Below are 19,051 nucleotides of genomic sequence, written 5' to 3'. Positions count from 1 at the left end.
ATAGTCAGCACAGTGGAAAGTTCCAGGTGATCCAGGAGGCACTGAAGGTAAATGTAACACTTGAGCACCCCCGGAACGGGTCCTGCCAAGTCCACTCTAGGATGCGAGGCAGAGTTCCGGGCACTGATGGAAACAGACCAGACAGACAGTTCTCAGCCTAGAAATAAGAAACCTTCAAGGGCAAGACTGCCTTCTGTAACGCCACGAAGATCGGAGTAGAGTGGACAGACTGACTGTTGTCCCAGAACCTCAGGATTTGGGGACGTCCCTCTAGTTTGGAAGAGGCACATTTACTACTTTTCCGAGGAGGCCTTAGCTTTTCACAGTAGGCACATCCGTGAAGCTACTTATCTTATAATTAGCAGCAGGGGAATTTAAAAGGCTTGAATAAGTGAATTGGTGGTTGACACAAAAATGCCGTGAAGGAAGAGGGGACTTTTAACCATCTGACGTCGGCAGTGAGGACAAGGGCACGGCCCACAGAGTATCCCCGCGCCTTCACCCCGGGGAAGGTGGCCCCGGGCTGGCGGGTCCAGTGCTGCACAGTGACCTAGGAGCTGGCCGCAGAGCTGGCCTCCGTCAGTGAGGGCGCTGTGCGTATTTATGGCCCTTGAGGTCCTCATCCAAGGACCGTTTCAAGTTACGGGTTTTGTGCCAAACACATGACTGTCACACATCACCTATGTTATCTCACAAGGCCAAATTAGGGGTAAAGGAACCTTTTCTTGGCCCCGTGAAGCGCTCAAGGATGCCTCCTACTCGGCCTCTGAATATTTATGACTCACAGAACATCTCTCCCCTAAGTGCCTTTTGAATCATATTTAATCAGTATTCATTTATTTATTCATAGCAAACTCTTATTGAATGGCAAAGTATCGATATTGGGTTATAGGTATTAATAAAACGTGGCCTCTGCCCTCCAGGAGCTCACAGTCAAGGGATAAATCACAGGCGTTGTGGGGGAGGGGCACTGTGTGCAAAGGCCACTCCTGGGCACCCGAGACCCCTTCCACAAGCTGACAGAAGCAGGAGCCACGGGAGGAGACACAATCAACCCGTTTCATAGAACAGGGGGCCCCAAGAAAAGAGAGTTTTCCAAGCGGCCGTGGCCCCATGTGGGGCGAGCTCGGGTCGGACGAGAAGTGAGCACAGGCTTCCAGCCTGGCTGCCTAGATGCCAGCAGAGAGGCTATCTGGAAGGATGGGAGCAGGATGGGAGCTGGGGAGTCTCCCAAACACCGACACCTCCGTTTCGAAGCCCGTCGATGAGGCTTGGGCCTTGGAGGGAGTGCCCAGCTCAGCGATTCAACAGCTTCCTGGATAAGGACATTCGTAGTGTCCCGTGTGCTCATCACAACCTTACCAGGTACACACACAGGCCAGCTATTTTTATCCCCAGTTTCCATGGGGACGGTCCACCATAAACAAAGAGTGCCAAGTTAAAAAAAAAAAAAGCTTGCTGGCTCTCATTTTAGTTACATTTTGTATTTGTCTGGTTAAATATCAATGATCTACCCAAACATGTGGATGCCATGGTCAGGAGTTTGAGATTTGCTTCATGGCATCATGGAGGGGGGTGGGTAGTGAGTCTCTGAGTGGGGGACACTCTGGGCCAGGGCCGTGGAGGGAGGTGTGAGTTCTACAAGGGGTCTGGGGAGGGGGGGGCATCTAGGGACACTGAACAGCAGGTGCATGTGGACAAGGAGCGTGCAGGTTCTTCTTCAGTGACAGGAGTCGAGGTCACAGAGAAGAAGGGTGACCACGGGTCAGGTGAGTGCAACGCCCGCGAAGAAGAAAAGAGCAGCTGGAGCCTGAGAGCCTGAGGTCGGCTGGGGACGGGGTCCTTGGGGATGGGGGCGCAGCGGGGTGTCTTTCCACTGCCCCGGGGGCTGAGGCTTTGACCGCATACCAGCATCACGTGGGGACGTTTTAAAATCACCCTGCCCGGGCCCAAGCCCAGGAGGTCCTGATGGGGTTGGAGGGAACCCTTCAGGCCAGGGCTGAGAAGCAGGGGCAAGGTGCTGGCCGGGACCTTGTCGGGGGTCGCTGTGAGGATCGTGTATGTGCACCCAGCGGGCACACCAGGACCTGGCTTTCTCTCCGTCTCTCGCGCCTCTGTCTCCATTATTGCAACGTCTTTTCTTCCACCTCCCGCATATTCTACGAGAAATGTCCTTGATGTCAATGTTGCGACCTGTGAGATCATTGCAAAAGAAAACCATTTTTTTAAACCATCATTTTATTTATTTTGCCAAAATTGCACTTTTGAGTCTATTGTTGGCAGAGACCGCAGCATCGTTTTGAAGCATTATCGCAGAGTCAACAGTGGCATTACGGAAACCTGATCTAAAACACTCTTCCTATCCTGCTTTGGTATTGATTTACTATCAGAAGACCACTTTCCGTTCATCTCAGCCAGATGGTAAGAGGAATGTGAGGTGGGTCGGATGCACATTTCCTGACAAGGTATTTCTCGTCCAACCTGAAGGGACAGACAACCTTTTCCTTTTGCCCGACACACCTTGTCGCATTTTTTTATGGAGGGAAAAGAGCATGAAACTGTGTTAAGAGACGGTAGGATTCTAAAGGATAAAAATAAATCCAAAGGACACATTTTGCCTATTTAATTTATGTGTTTCCTTCATTTTGTCCAGTTTTATAATTGATAAATGACCCTGTGTGAGTTCGAGGCGCACAATGGGTTGAGGTGATAGACGTCCATTTGAAATGTTCACCGCCTTACGGTCACTTAGCACATCGGCCACCTCGCACAGCTACCTTTTTTGTGTATGTGTGTATGGCAATAACATTTAAGACCTGCTGTCTCAGCGAAGTTCAAGTACTCAGTACAGTGTGTTAACTGTAACCGCCTTGTTGCACATTAGATCTCCAGAACTTAGTCACCTCGTAACTGAAAGTTTCTACCCCCTGGCCATCTCCCCGCTTCCCTCAGCCCCCGCCCCCCTGCAGACACTCATCTGCTCTCTGTTTCTACGAGTTTGGCTTTCTTGGGTTCCACAAACAAGTGAGATCATGCACTATTTCTCTCCTCTGTCCGACTTCTTTCACTTAGCATGACTTTCAGGTTCATTCATGCGTTTGCAAACGGCAGGGTTTCCTTCTTTCTCGTGGCTGAATCATATTCCTCTGTGAGTGTGCAGAGCACATCATCTTTGTCCTTCGTCCCTCGATGGGGACTTAGGTTATTTCCACGTCTTGACTGCTGTGAATAACGCTGCAGTGAATGAGAGCAGAGATCTCTTTGAGAGAGTGGTTTCGTTTCCGCTGGACGTACACCCAGCAGTGGGATTGCTGGATCCCATTAGACTTTGGCTTTGAAGATTTTGAGGACCCTGCACACCGGTTCCCACGGCGGCTGCACCAGTTTGCACTCCCACCAACCGTGCACGAGGGTCCCTTTCCTCCACATCCTCGCCAGCACTTGTCTCTTGTGTTTTTTAGAACAGTCATTCAGTAGACGTGAGGTGGTATCTCCTTGGGCTTTGGGTTTGCATTTCCCTGACGATGAGCGGTGTTGAGCATCTTTTCATGCGTCTTTGGCATCTGGATGTCTCCTGTGGAGACGTATCTACTCGAGACCTTTGCCCACTTTCGAATCGGATGCTGACGATTACCCCTTGCTAGTGAGCCACGTGAGTTCTCTACCCTTTGGATGTTCACTGGTTATGCTGGGCTCACGAAACCCTCCCTTGTCTGATGTTTTCTAGAGACAATTTTGTGATTCTTCTTCAAATGCGTGCTGAAGTTTTTCGGTGAAAGTATCTGGGTCTGGATGTTTCTGTTTTGGTAACCTCGGCAAGATGAATTCTTAAAAAAAGGTTATACACTTATTCAACCCATCTACTCCATTTCAGCCGAATTTCGGTAGTTTGTGGTTTTCGAGGAGCTGGTCCCCTTCTCCCAAGTTTTCCTACGTAGGAGTGTAAGCTCCTCACAGCAATCCTTGTTTATCCCTTGACAGCCACCGGATCTGCAGCTGGGGCTTTTATTAGGTTTATACCTCATATTGGTGATTTGTGTATCCTCACAATCTTTTTCAGCCTTTCTAGAAGTTTACCAATTTTGTTGACGTTTTTGGAAGAACTAACCCACTTTGCACTTCTTTGATTTTCCTGACGTTTCTTCTGTTCTCAGTTGTATCGATTTCTGCTTCTCTCATTATTATTTTCTTCATTTTCTTGCTTTGTATTTACTAGTTTTTTCAACTGGGAACTTACAGCATCGATCTGAAACTGTCCCTCTTCTCCGATGTAAGCACTTGGCACGAGACGTTTCCCTGTCAGCGCTTTTCTGGCCGCATCCCACAGATGCTGATAAGCACAGGTTCCTCTTCATACAGCCTCACGTCTCTCCAAAATTTCCTTTCCAACTTCCTCTTTGGCTCATGGGTTACTTACAGGTGTGGCGTCTAGTTTCCACACGGTGGGGACTTTTCTGTTGTCTCTCTGTTACTGATTTCCAGTTTGATTCCGTTATGGTCAGAGAACACGCTTTCAATTCTGTGGGACCTATAATCTGGGTTATTGGTTACCTCGGTGACTGAGACACTGCTGAGGGCGGGGCTCTGAAAACATTCGTGTGGTTCCGTCGGTTGCAGGTTTTCTGTCGTTCTCAGGTCTCCTTACTGACTTTCCATCTGGTAGAGCCGTCTGTGTCACGGGGGAGGACGTCTCCGACGACAATTTTGGGTTTGGCCAGCTATGTTTTTAGCTCTGTCAGTTTTTGCTTCATATACTGTGAAACTCTGTTTCCTGGGGTCTGCGTTTTAGGATTATATACATTCTTGGTTGATTGATTCTTGTGTCTCGAGGTGGCGCCCCTTCCTGTCCTTAGTGATTTCTTTATTCTGTAGTCTACTTTATCTGCTGTTAACAGGCCTCTTTAAAATTAATGTTTGCATGATGTATCAGTTTCCCTTCTGTTCTTTCCATCTACCTGTTAATTACATTTGACTTGAGCATCTTACAGATAGCACATAATGAACTGGGTTTTTATTTACTCTGATAATCTCTGCATTTAATTCAATTTTAATACTCTGTGTATACAGGCCACTTACATTTAAGGTCATTGTTGATGCATTAGGGCTTTGCTTTGCCATTTTATCATTTGGGTCTGCCTCTTCTGTTTCTTGTTCCTTTGTTTCTCTTTTCTTAGTTGGGTCACTTGAATATTTTTTAGAAATGAATTGTATTTTTAACATTTAAAAATGTTTATTTTTTGGAGAGAGAGAGAGAGAAAGAGAGAGAGAGAGAGAGAGAGAGAGAGAGCAGGGGAGGGGCAGAAAGAGAGGGAGACAGAGAATTCAAAGCAGGCTTTGTGCTGACAGCACTGAGCCCGATGCAGGGCTCGAACTCGTGAACGGTGAGATCATGACCTGAGCCAAAGTCAGAAGCTCAAGGAACTGAGGCACCCAGGCGCCTCTATTTTTAACATTTTTTACTGTATCACTTTATATGGTTTTCTTAGTGCTTTTTCTAGCGGTTACAGTATTCATACCTATGGATACAATACACATGCGCATGTGGATACAGTGTTACAGTGTAGGCATGGCTACAGTAAGCATGTACTTGGACACACGCACATTTTCTCTGGTACCGACAGCAGTTCTAGGACTTCAACTCAGGTACTGAAATCTTGCCTCCGTTTAGATTCTTTTCCCATCTCCGTTAAGAAATTTTGATGCAGGGACGCCTGGGTGACTCAGCCGGTTAAGCGTCCAACTCCTGATTTTGGCTCGGGTCATGATCCCAGGGTGGTGGGATCAAGCCCCGAGTCAGGCTCCGTGTAGAAGTCTCTACGGAATTTGGAAGCAAGGTTTCCGGGACCTTGAGGATCCAGCTGCCATGAGGAGAAGGTCATTTACTGCCGTCTAGTAAAACCTCAGTCATGAGACCCTGCAGGTGCATAGCAGGGGCCACATGCTTGGAGGATGATTGCCGACATATATTTGGGGGGCAGAGATCAAGGAGGTTTCCAAAAGGATTTTTAGATGTTAGAGAAGATTCACGGGATCCTGGGGGGTTGGGACAATGTCAAGCTAAGGTTGCCTTTAACCCTCAGCAGAGTGTCATCATCGAGGCAGCTGAGCTACCCGGGAGAAGGTCCCTCTGTCCAGTTGTAAGGAAATTTATTTTTTTTCTTCTGCTTTTGTTCTCCACATCAAATACAATTGTCTTAAGTCTTTTGTTTACATGTGTTGAATTCCACCATTAGACGGTGTTACAATTTCTGCTTTAGCCATCATAAATTAAATAACTCTATGGAGTAAAGGATAGTTTATTGTATCTACCCCGGTTATTACCATTACTATTATCATCCTGCTTTTCATACTGAAATTCTGTCTTCTTTGGTCATTTTCTTTTCATTTGGAGAGTTTCCTTCAGCCATTCCTTAAGGCTGGGTCTGCTGCTGCTAATTTCCCTGAGTTTTCCTTTATCTGAGAATGTTTTTATTTCCCCTTCATTCTTGAAGGATAGTTTTGCCAGGTATAAAGTATTAAATAACAAACATTCAACCGAGTACATTTGAGATCTAACTGGCTTTATTAAATGTTTCATGAATCATCAGCAGCCCATCTAGTTCTGGGGAATTGTACAAATGGAAGGTTTTTATGGAAGGAGGGTAGGGCAGGGAAGTTATTAACAAAAGGAAAGGATAATTCCAGGCACGGTCTGTTTCTAGGGCGAAGGCACACGGGTGACCTCATCTTCCCTTGAGGGGACAGAGAGGCCCAGGTGGCCAATGCCCATCAGAAAATTCCTGACCAAGACTCCACTCTGGGGAGGTTGGAAGTGCAGTCACATTAGGTATTGAGCCCTGGTTTGGGGACTTGGCCTAAGTGGCGCCATTTTGGATCTGTGGTTTTCTCTGTAACAATTGTGGTTGAGAGTTTGCTCTCTCCTGGCCCTTCCTTCCTCTTGGCCTCCATGGTTTCAGACAGGACATCGATTGTCACTCACATCGGGTTTTTTTGTAATAGGTTACGCATCATTTCTCCTTTGTCTTTTGTTTGAAGAGGTTTTATTTTTATGTGCCTTGGTGTAGACTTTTTTTTAAGTTTATCCTGATTAGCGTTCACTTAGATTCTTTTTTTTTTTTTTTTTTTTAGTTTTTGATCTGTTACCTTTATTTTTTTAACTTTGCCTTCCAAGTTTAACTTTTTAAAAATTATTTTATCTTTTTTAATGTTTATATATTTTTGAGAGAGAGCAAGCACGAGCAGGAGAGGGGCAGAGAGGGGGGACGGAGGATCTCAAGCAGGCCCCACGCTGACGGCAGAGCACCTGATGTGGGGCTCAAGCTCACGAACTGTGAGGTCATGATCTGAGCCAAAGTCAGACGCTTAACCGACTGAGCCTCTTTATTTTCTGCAGTCTCTTTTCTCTCTGTCGCTCAGGTGGGGGACATGATCTTGATCCGTCCTCAAGTTCACTGACACGGTGCCACCACTGAGCTCTGCCAACCTTCTTTCACTTCTGTTGTTATATTTTTCAATCCTGTAATTCCTACTTGGTCCTTTTTTGTCACTTCTCTTTGTCGAGATTTTCTGTGTTTTCATTTGTTTCAACCTTCCGTCATTGCTTCTGGAAGCATTTTTATTATGGTTGCTTTACAAATCTTGCCAGACCATTTTACTGTCGGATTGATTTTGGTGCTCACATGAGTCTGTTAGCTGGGACCAAGGATTGGAACCAAGGGCCTGTGAGGAAGCCCCCAGGACATCCCGAACTTACCTTCAGCTCATTATAACACTAAGATCTCCCCTACCGGAGGAGTTTTCCACCAGTTTTTGAAATACCATGTGTGTGCCAGCATACAGACAAGCTCCCCACCCCCACCTGGGACGCTGAATGCAAACCTTCTGTACAAACCCCGTGGGGAGACAGCGCTTTGAGAGCGAGCTCCCTGCCTCCTTACTCGTAACAAATAATAAAAAGTTCTTGGCTTCTGGGGCACATGGGTGGCTCAGTTGGTTGAGCGTCTGACTCTTGATTTCAGCCCAGGTCGTGGTCTCACAGTTCATGGGATCCAGTCCCTTGTTGGGCTCTGTGCTGACAGCAAGGAGTCTGCCTGAGATTTCCGTTGACCTCTCTCTGCCCCTCCCCCATTTGCTCTCTACCTCTCTCAAAAAATAAATAAATAAACTTAAAAATAAATGTTCTTTGCATTTAGGGGCACCTGGGTGGTTCCGTCGGTTAAACATCCAACTTTGGCTCAGGTCATGATCTCACGTTTCGTGAGTTCGAGCCCCGCGTCGGGCTCTGTGCTGACAGCTCGGAGCCCGGAGCCTGCTTCGGATTCTGTGTCTCCCTCTCTGCCCCTCCTCTGCTCATGTTCTGTCTCTCTCTGTCTCTCAAAAATAAGTAAACATTAAAAAAAACTTTTTAAAAGGATTATTCACCACAACTAAGTGGGATTTATCCCTGGGCTGCAGGGCTGGTTCAATACCCACAAGTCAATCAGTGTGATGCATCGTGTCAATAAAAGGACAAGAATCACATGATCCTCTCAATACATTCTGTCCCTTTTTAAGACTCACGCTGTATTTTCCCTGCTTCCTGTCATGACAAGTGACTTCCATGTGTATTCTGTGCATTTTCCATATTCTGTAAGGAGATTCTCGATCCCATTCAAGCCTCCCATTCGCTCTGTTTGGCTCAGCGTGTGGGGCCCGCCCACTTTTGCCAGCTGTCATTCCAACGCCAGTTTAGTCCGGGGGCTCTCTTAATGCGGCTGAGGTCTGCTCCTCATTCAACAAGGTTCAAAATCTTAGTAAATGAAAACTCAGTATGGACATGAACTTCATACCCCGTGTGTGCGGGTGGAAGGCACCAAGACTCAGTCAAAGTGGTGACCGGCATCACAGTGGTCCTTCCTGCGGCCAGGAGGAGAAGGGGCCAGAGGGCTGGCCAGCCCGACCTAATGCTGGCTGGCGGCCGTTTGCAGGTGCGAGGTCTCTGTGCCCGCTGGGTTAGGATGTGTCCGTCCATCTCAATCATGTTCTCTGGCATCTGAGAGGTGTTTGTTCAGTGGCCAGAGCTGGATTCAGAGTTAGGGTCTCCCCTGTGAAGCCGGAATGTTCTCTCCCAGAAGGAAAATGCATAGCAACACAATCCTAATTAATGCACTAATTCCTTAATGTGACACATGTACGACATGGTTACAGCACGTTTATGTCAGATGTGCGACCTCAGCGGTGACTCACACTCCAAGAGGACAGTGACACCCCAGAGAGCGGTTTCTGCATCACGTAGACAGAACTATGTGGGCAGGCCATGGCTCGTGGATTACTACTACTGAAGTAATTGTATATATTTAGACCTTCTGCTACTTTTCAATTTATCTCTGATAAGATTTTAATACATGAAACAATACAATATTCACACACCTGTAATGCTGAACTAGGCTTCCTCTTCAGATAGATTCAGGGTAATGAAATGAGTCTCCCTGCAGCCTTTTGTGTAATCCGGAAAAAAGAAATCAAACTTAGAAACCCACTAGTAGACATTCTGTAACCACTTTTATGCCATGGTTTGCAAAGGCTCACCAAGTACCTGCATTTTTAAACATTGGACTTATTGAAGCCTTTCAAAACCTTGCAGAGGAAGTGCATGTGCTCCTTCTGTTTTGAGGCGGAGAAGCCCGGAGGTGGGAGAGGGAGCCTGCCCAGAGCCACGGGGCGGTGGGAGGTTTGAGCACAGGCTTTCTGGAGAAATCCGCCGCACACTTGGCTGCGTCCTCCTCTCTCTTCTCCATCACGAGCGGATCGGCCTTGCGAGCCTTCTGAAAACGAGACGGGCTGTCGAAACAGCAGCTTTTCTCAGTGAGGCAAAGACTGAGGGCCAGGGCGGGGGCCAGCAGTACACCTGCCGCGACACCAGGGGTTCAGCGCACCTGCCCGTCCCGTGTCTCCGCTGCAGTTCGGCGCTCTGGCCGGCAGAGGGCAGCACGAGGCCGGCTCCGGGCCGCCCCTGGCCTGCTCTCCCGGGTCACCTGCGGCAGTGCATCTGGGGCCCCGCGGGGCAGGTGTCCGGGCGCCAGGAAGTCGTGCGGGGCCCAGCGCCGGCGGCAGGCAGCACGGGGAGCCCTTTCCTCTCCCTCCCCGTCCCCGTCCCCGGCCTTTACGGAGGGAGGTGAGGTCGTTCTGAACCGCTTCTTCCATCTGGCGACACTCGTCACTGTGGGAGTGAGTGTTTCTGCGCTGAACGCCGTCTTCAGAAGCTCTTCTGGCCAGAATCCCAGGTGGTTTCCTGAGGTGACGGATCACCAGGAGGGAAGCTGTGGCCGCTCAGTAGGTGAAGTGCCCACTCTGGACTGCGGCTCGGGTCATGATCTCACGGTTGGTGGGTTCCAGCCCCGTGTGGGGCAGTGACATCTCGGAGCCTGCTTGGGATCTGTGTCTCCCTCTCTCTCTGCCCCTCCCCTACATGTGCTCTCTCTCTCTCTCAAAAATAAACAAAACTTTGAAATTAATAAATAATAATAATAAAGAATTACAAAGAAACTGACATTTCCATGCAACACACCAGAGACTTCGGGGAGGGAAACAGGGCCCCTTTGGGAAGCAAAAGAAATGTTATTTTCTAAAAGACAGCTTTGAGACATGATAAAAGATTTTAGGAGACGATTTTATATTGGGTTCTTTGTCTCCTAGTTTTTAAGTAGTGCTAAAATAAGAAGTATGAATGCGTTTTATAGAGCATTATTATTCAAATAAGGATTAAAATTTTTTTTAATGTTTATTTATTTTTGAGACAGAGACAGAGCGTGAGCAGGGGAGGGGCAGAGAGAGAGGGAGACACAGAATCCGAAGCAGCTCCAGGCTCCGAGCTGTCAGCACAGAGCCCGACAACGGGCTCAAACTCAGGAACTGTGAGATCATGACCTGAGCCAAAGTCGGACGCTCAACCGACTGAGCCACCCAGGTGCCCCTAACCTTTTTAAAATTTTTTGATGTTTATTTAATTTTGAGAGAGAGAGAGAGAGAGGGAGACAGAACATGAGCGGGGGAGGGGCAGAGAGAGAGGGAGACACAGAATCTGAAACAGGCTCCAGGCTCCGAGCGGTCAGCACAGAGCCCGACGTGGGGCTCGAACTCACGGACCGTGAGATCATGACCTGAGCCGACGTCGGACGCTCAACCGACTGAGCCACCCAGGAGCCCCTCAAATAAGGATTTTAAAGTTAAATTCCAGTTGGTCACTTAAATTCCTATTACAAAGGTATGATTGGTTCGTGAGCTACAGCATGAAGACCGTCGGCTTGCAAGACTCCTGAGTTTGAGCCTCTGGCCGTTTACCGCTGTGTGAACTCGGGGAAGGCACACAACTTCTTGGAGCCTCAGTCTCCTTATTTCTGAGGCGGATCATAGTTCCTGCATCGGGGAGGTTTGCCGAGGAAAAGGCTCATCTATAACTTTTCGTTGTGATAGAAATATAGTCCAAGGCAGCTGCACAGTGTTTATGAGTTTCGTTAGTGTAGTGTTTTATCCTGTGCCACGCACGGTGACCAGGAAGCCACAGTCTAGGGTATTTCCGTGCCTTTCCACAGTCACACAGACGGCCGATGGCAGAGCTGGGATCTACATCTCTGTTCCCCCGGCTCCCAAGCCCATCCCTTCGTCCCCTGGCTCCCAAGCCCGTCCCTTTGTCCCCTGGCTCCCAAGCCCGTCCCTACCTCACGGTACTGTCCTGTCGCCTTTGTGAAGAGTCATGTGGAGGCAGGAAGACTGCAGTCGTCCCTAAATCATACTAACTCTTAATAGGATTGGCTAATTGAGAAATTCAGCTTCAAGGAAACGTTTTTGGAAAAAACTTAGGGCAATTGTTCAATCCAAATTCGTGGCTTTACAACTGGGCTTCACCAGTGATCTGGGTCCAAAGCTGTTTTAAAACGGGCTTAATGTTTTTCATATGTAATCGAGAAAAAGTTGAAAACAAAATGGATGTCCAAGAATATGAAGAGGGAAGTTAGTGACATAAATTGGATACACCCATCAGGACAGGGTATTATGCAGACTATAGTAGGCTGTAGCCTATCTGGTGATGTAGATTCTACACATGGAACGGAAGAAACAGAATGCTGAAAGGGATAGGAGGTCACAGAAGAGCGTGTGCAGATCCAGGTGTGTGTTCCCACGCGCACACAGAGAAGGCTGGGCGCGTGGATACTAAACCACCAGCGGTGGCACCCCTGTGGGTGCAGTTATGCCCGACTGTTACCCTTTAGGTGGTTTTTAGGGGCTTCTCAATTTTTCAAGGTACATTTGTTATCTTGGGAACAGAAAAAGCTAATTATTTTTTATTATTTAAGTACACGTGATATACAGTATAATAGTTTCAGGTGCACAACCATCCTGCAGTTTATACAATGCTCGCCACAGGAGGTGCGGTGACCATCTGGCTCCTTACGACATCATTACGATATTATCGACTACGTTCCCTGCCCCCCAGACGCCCCTTGACTTGCTTGTCATGGAAGTTTAATTGGAAGTTTGTACCCATGAGTCCTCTTCACCCCCCCCCCCCACCGCTTGTCCCTCACCTGTCTTCCCTCTGCATCTGCCATTTTTTTCTCTGTACTTAGGAGTCTTTCTGGTTTTTGTTTGTTCATTGGTTTTGTCTTTTAGGTTCCACATATAACTGAGATCATATTTATCTTTTCTCTGACTTATTTCACTCAACACAATACCCTCTAGCTCTATCCATGTTGTCACAATGGCAAGATCTCATCCTTTTTTAAGGCTGAGTAATATCCCATTGTACATACAGCACACCTTCTTTAGCCATCCGTCTATCCACGGACAACTGGGCTGCTTCCATATCTTGGCCTTTATAAATAATGTATGTATCTTTTCAAATTAGTGTTTTTGCATTCTTTGGGTAAACACCAGTAATGGAGTCCTGGGTCACATGATAGTTTTATTTTTAACTTTTTGAAGACCCTGCACACTGATCTCCACAGTGGCTTCAGCAGTTTGCAGGAGAGTCCCTTTTTCTCCACATCCTTGTCAACTCATTATCTCTAGTCTTTCGATCTTAGCCATTCTGACTGGTGTGAGGTGGCATCTCATTGTGGTTTGATTTGCACTTCCCTGATGATGAGTGATGGGGAGCATGTTTTCATGTGTGTGTTGGCCATCTGGATGTCTTCTCTGGAGAAGTGTCTATTTAGGTTCTCTGCCCATTTTTTTCAATCAGATTATTTGTTTTGTTGTTGTTGTTGTTGTTTGGCTTTTGGGGGGGTATTGGGTTGTATAAGTTCTTTATATATTTTGGATACTAACCCTTTATCGGATATGTCATTTGCAAATATCTTCTCCCATCCATAGGCTGTCTTTTCATTTTGTTGATGGTTTCCTTCACTGTGCAAATGCTTCCTATTTTGGTCTAGTCCCAATAGTTTATTTTTGCCTTTAATTTAATTAGTTAATTAATTAAGTGAATTTAAAATTAATTTTTAGAGAGTCATGTGTATAAAATATTGCCAATAAAAATATACGGAGACAGTTTCCCAGACTAAAAAGAAAAGTTAGAAATGTAGGAAGACTGAACTGAAACAAAAGGTCTCAGTGCCCATCGTGGGGTGGGGCGGTGGGGGGAGGGTAGCACCCATCACTGAGGGGCGGGAGGGCCTAACAAGGTTCCACGGGAATTAGAGCAGAGCATTGGAATTGGACTGGGTTTTTTTCTCACAGGAAGGTGGCAAATCCTATTTGTTTGTCACTAAAATGCTTTCTGGAATTCTGGAAATAGAGCTTAAGCAGTGGGCTGTTTACCTGGAAATGTGCTGTGGGACCCCAGGGGGAAGCACTCACCTGAACAGAGAAGGTAGCCAGTTTTCCGGCTGAAATCTCTTGGGACGTCATCCTGGAACCTCGCGAACGCTCGAATGCTGTGCCAGCCCGGCCGACCTCCCGTCTCCTCCTCCTCACCCGCTTCCTTCTCCCTTTCTGCTGTTTGCATGGCCTTGACCCCATTCTGTAAACCAAAGATAAAAAAGTTAAGTGTGATCAAGTTGTGGATGTCGTTAGCATTTAGGATTGTTATGTTGAACTCTCCATAGCTTCTGAATTTTAAGAACAAAGCAAAACAAATCTGCCAAATATAGAGAATTAGGAATTAAATGTGGGGAATAAGCTTAGGAACAAGGCATGAAGAATTACAAAGCCACAGGAAGAACACACCCATGTTTGGGTAAACGGGGCAAAGGCCCCCAGTATAGGACAAAGGTATAGGGATAGGGAATCTCAGGATGAAAGCATCCAAGATGAGGTAAGCAAGGTTAGGTATTCAGGGTGGAAATGCCCCCCAACTTAGTACCATAGCAGGAAGCTGTTTTCACAGGAGGGAAGGACCACGAGAGGTAAATAGGTAAATAGGGCTACAGACTGCAGCTGGGCCAAGCTGCCCTGAGCGGAGCTAAGTAGCAGAAGAAGGGTGCCTTGTTGACCCTGAGGTAGCTTGCCCTGTCTTGTCCCCTAGGTCAGTTCAGGTAAACAGAGGTGGTGCCTCACATCTGCTGCAAACAACCTTCTGCCCACTTTGTTTTGTACTGACCCAAACCCCTAACACCGCATAACTTCAAAACCACTTTCCCTCACACCCATGAGTTAATGTTCAAGATTTCATTGTCTCTTTGTGCACGTCCATCAAGCTTGTGAGCCTTCTGATCCTAATAAAAACGGAGCGAGGACCCTTGCTTGGGGCTCTTGTCTCCTCCCGGACATTAGCCTCTCTCATGTGGTTAATCCTGCATCCACTCTCTTGCTGGACGAGACAGAACTCCAGACCCAGAGTCTATGACAATTAAATAAAATTGTCAGGAGAGAACAAAGACCCAGTTCTAGACGGAGCCAATGCTGGAGCACCCCACTTTTAACATGGGGACAATGACACAGCAGTCCTCGGGTTCCTGGTGACGGGGGAGCCGCAGAAGGACAGCGAGGCGAGGTCACATCTCGTGGCACACGATCATTGGCCGCTTTTAACTGGGTCAGAAATTAATAAGCGACTGCAGTTCTGTTTTTCAGGTTAGAAAGAGGCGGGAGATGGGGCGCCTGGGTGGCGCAGTCGGTTAAGCGTCCGACTTCAGCCAGGTCACGATCTCGCGGTCCGTGAGTTCGAGCCCCGCGTCAGGCTCTGGGCTGATGGCTCAGAGCCTGGAGCCTGTTTCTGATTCTGTGTCTCCCTCTCTCTCTGCCCCTCCCCCACTCATACTCTGTCTCTCTCTGTCCCAAAAATAAATAAACGTTGAAAAAAAAAAGAAAGAAAGAAAGAAAGAGGCGGGAGCAGTTGGGCGACTCGAGCTGGCCAGCAGGAGAGTGGCCACACCACCCTGTCCTCGGCCCAGCCGTCTTCCCACGCTGACCGCAGTGCCGCTGTACCGAGGGCGCACACACAGCGACACTCGGCACGCAGCTCTGATGCGGTCCTCTCTTGTCTGCGTCACACGCCCAGTGTTAAATGCTAGCGAGGAACCGTGCAAGGAGTTGTTTGTGCAAACTGAAGTGTGTAAAACCCAGGACGGGACTTTTCCTGGCTTTCATTCTGTGCCCTGTACCTTCCCGCCAGACCGCTAAGAACACATCCAAACTAATTGTGTGTTGTCAACAACAGCAGCGCCTCTGACGGCGGTCGGCGGCCTGTTAGCTGTTGCGTGAGGCACAACGAGTAGAAAATGTGGCAAAGAACGAACGCCCTTCTCCTCTCGGCAGAGATGGACCGGGTTCCCCACCGCCAGGGGAATTGATGACGGATATTTACAGAAGTAAATGAGCCATCCCGTGAGTCGTGGGCTTCAAATCCATCACCGAGCTCACAGCTCCGTGGTTCGAAGTGCCTGTGAGGCCTCAGCCGACCGTGGCCGCTCCTCTAAGAGCCCGCAGCTAAAGGTTTTGTGGCCGAAAGAGGCTGCCCGGCTGCTTTATGAACTCGGGGGAAGCATTTGTTTGAGCAAAAGGGGAGTAAGCACTGCAATTATCCAGAAAACCAATTAACTCCTTTTCTCAGCTGCCTTATCAGATTTCCCCCGTGAGGCTTTCCTCACATTCCTCAGGACTAACGGGCTGGAGACTTGGAGCGGGTATCACAACGGCTTTGAGGCAGAGGCGCCCTTGCAGCAGCCGTCTCCGGGCCTTCGACGTGGCCTTGAACCCTGGGTCTGGCTGGGGCCTTGGGCAGGTGATCTGTAAGTTCACGTGGCAGCCTCCGGTTCCGCTTCTGCAGAGAGTGATGACCCAACTGCCCTGTGTGATGTGGGGGCCGGGGGGCTCAGCCTGCGGGTACCCACGAAGACACGCGGGCCAGCGTCCCGCCAGGTAGCAGTGACATCCGAGGTGGCTGCAGTGGCCTTGTGGAAGTGTGTGACCCCACCAGTTGGAGGACACGCCGTTCCCTGTGGACGGGCCCCACGGGGCCCGGGAGTTGTGGATCTGGACAGACGGCTTGGGTCCTAGCAGCTCAGCACCCTTGTTGGGCCCCTGGAGCCCCTCGCTGGAGACCAAACCATGGTCAGGGGGAGCCGGGCTGGGCAAGAGCTTTAATGAAGCTTAGAAGCCCCGAAAGGAAAGGACATTCGCACCCGCTTCATCTGCCTGGGGACCGGTCAGGAGGGCCACACCCACTGTCACCTTCAGCCTGAAAGGTGCTGTCTGGTCCTTAACCTTTGAGGTTTAATCTTCCAAGTCCATCAGCCCTGGCCCCTGCTGACCCGAGACCTCGATGTTCCAGGTGTGATTCACCTGCCGGGAGACGCAGCCTTGTCCTCATCCCCCTCCCCGTGAAGCTCCAGGATCCTTTTGGAGTTCCTCAGCCTCCAAAGTAACTGACACACCTACCCCGCCACACACACCAGGCACCAGAGCCGCAACATTCCACCGGCTTATGAGTAAAGAAGTTCATGGTAAGAGAACCATTAAATGCAGGTTATGAGGAGCAGGGGAATTCTGTGCTCAAGCAGACGTTCCGTCACTGTCACGAAAAGCCACTTATATTCCCTTTTTCGTAGCGCTTTAAAATTATTTTAAAACACATTTGGAATCAAAGAAACAACATTCCAGTTGACCACCACCCTAAAACATTTAATATGCTTCGAAAACTGTAAGCACAGACCCAAGTGATAAAAGAACATAAGCAGAAACAACTGTGGCAAGGAGGGAGTGGGGGCTCCCGCTGACGTGGAGACGGGCAAACCGCGTCTTCAGTCCTGCTGGTGTTTATGGCACAGCCTGTCAAACGTCAACCTTTGAAAGTCAACTCCAGCTTTGAAAAGGCGTAAGCACGCCAGGGCTGGATGGGCATGCGGGACTTCCTCTACGATCTACTCAATGTTTTTATGAATCTAAAATGGTAGTAAAAAACATGAAGTCTACGCGTTAATTTTTGAAAACGATGTGGGAATGTCAAAGAGAGACAGGAGCCGACTGAGAGAGCTGTGGAGGGTTGAAGCTGGAACAGTGTGAGCAAGAAAACAAGTCACGTAGTGTCGGATTGTAACCCAAAGTACAATGTGAATATCCCTGAGTACCTACAGAGTGAAGTCCATTATTAACCAAAGAGGGGAGGATAAACACATCTTGCATGGAGAGCAGGTTCATACTTACCTAGATACTTCATACGTGGGGATGCGGAGCCTAGCTCCCCATGCCTTTAGCGTGTGGGGGCTGCACAGCCTGGAAAGGGAGAGAAAAAGCGTGGCTTGACCAACACTGGTTCAGGCAGGTGATCAAGGTCGACAACGACAGAGAAGTCAGGTTGACAGATCGCAGCTTGGACATACAGCAACTAGAATTGCAGCTCACATCTGTGGACTCGGTTCACTTACAGTCAGTGTGATCCTTTTATTTATTTTGAGAGAGAGAGAGAGACAGAGACAGAGTGTGATCAGGGGGGGTCAGAGAGAGAGGGAGACACAGAATATGAAGCAGCTCCAGGCTCCAAGCTGTCAGCACAGAGCCTGACGCGGGGTTGAACTCACCAACCATGAGATCACGACCTGAGCCGAAGTCAGATGCTCAACCTACTGAGCCACCCAGGGGCCTCACACCTTTTCAGTATTTAAGATTGTAAGAGGTATGAAGAAGTTCTTAATAATACAGGGGTGGAAAATGAGCGGAACGAACACACTGAAAAACTGGGAGAGAGTGGCATAGAGTTCCCAGTTTTTAAATTTTGCTAATTAAAAACAGAGAAAATGACATTTTAAAAATATTTTCTTTATTTCTGAAAGAGAGAGTGGGGAGAGGCAGAGAGAGAGGGAGAGAGAAAGAATCCCAGGCAGACTCCACACCATCAGCACAGAGCCTGACATGGGGCTTGAACTCACAAACCGTGAGATCATGACTGTAGCTGAAAGCAAGAGTTGGACGCTTAACTGACTGAGCCACCCTTTTTGTGATATACTTTGGCTTAACTATACCGTCTTAATTTGTTTTCTCTTGTCCCTCCCGTTCCATGTTTATTTTCCTCTCTCTCTCTCTCTCACTCTGTGTGTGTGTGTGCGTGTGTGTGTGTGTGTGTGTTTTGTGGATGAAAATTTTTTATCCTATATTCTACTCTTTTTTTAGTCTGGTAATAATATTTTTCCCTTTATTTAGTGGTTTCTAGGCCCTTGCTTTATTAAAGTCTGATATAAGTTAGTACCCTTGCCTCTGCAGGACACTTTGAAGACACGAAAACACTAATTACATCTACCGCCCGGTTTATTTGGAAGGTCATTTTTTATTTTTGTTTCTCTGGGGCACGCTTTCTTTCATTCCTTCATCTGGATTATCTGAATCCTGTGGAGGTCCACTTTCTTTGCTAATGAGAGTATCTGCTAATGAGAACTGCTTCAGGAAAACAAGGATTTCAAGGCCATTCTCTGCATACAGAGGAGAGGTTTTATGCTCTGTTTTAGAAAGTCCTGCTGATTTGGGATTTCACGTTTGTTCCAATGTCTCCACCCCAAATCTCAGGGTCGCACTTCTCCTCCATTAATGACCAGCCCTTAATGTAAGAGTCTTGGCAGGACTGTGTGTCCAACTTACATCA

The 19,051-nt window shown here is 48.0% G+C and overlaps 1 protein-coding gene across 1 annotated transcript; it reads right to left on the bottom strand.

Annotated features, from left to right (window-relative positions):
- Nucleotides 1–899: 899 nt before the first annotated feature.
- Nucleotides 900–13,984, bottom strand: LOC123596739. Its single transcript, XM_045475089.1, has 2 exons — nucleotides 13,837–13,984; nucleotides 900–2,193 (listed from the first exon to the last, which is right to left on the bottom strand). The coding sequence occupies exons 1-2, from the start codon at nucleotides 13,885–13,887 to the stop codon at nucleotides 1,639–1,641; spliced, it is 606 nt and encodes a 201-aa protein (XP_045331045.1). The 5' UTR covers nucleotides 13,888–13,984; the 3' UTR covers nucleotides 900–1,638.
- Between the last annotated feature and the right edge of the window lie 5,067 nt (nucleotides 13,985–19,051).

This window comes from Leopardus geoffroyi, chromosome A1 (assembly GCF_018350155.1).
Source record: "Leopardus geoffroyi isolate Oge1 chromosome A1, O.geoffroyi_Oge1_pat1.0, whole genome shotgun sequence".
In the NCBI taxonomy this organism is placed as follows: Eukaryota; Metazoa; Chordata; class Mammalia; order Carnivora; family Felidae; genus Leopardus; species Leopardus geoffroyi.
The sequence above is the reverse complement of the archived record's forward strand: the minus strand, read 5'-3'. Positions and strand labels throughout refer to the sequence as shown.

What these genes read in the sequence shown, in the direction of transcription:
- LOC123596739 (XM_045475089.1), bottom strand. Translation starts at nt 13,887, where the DNA reads ATGACGTCCCAAGAGATTTCAGCCGGAAAACTGGCTACCTTCTCTGTT. An exon ending in TGGCTACCTTCTCTGTTCAG is followed by an intron (nt 2,194 to 13,836) that starts GTGAGTGCTTCC and finishes ATGATCTCACAG; the next exon opens with GTCGCAACATTGACATCAAG.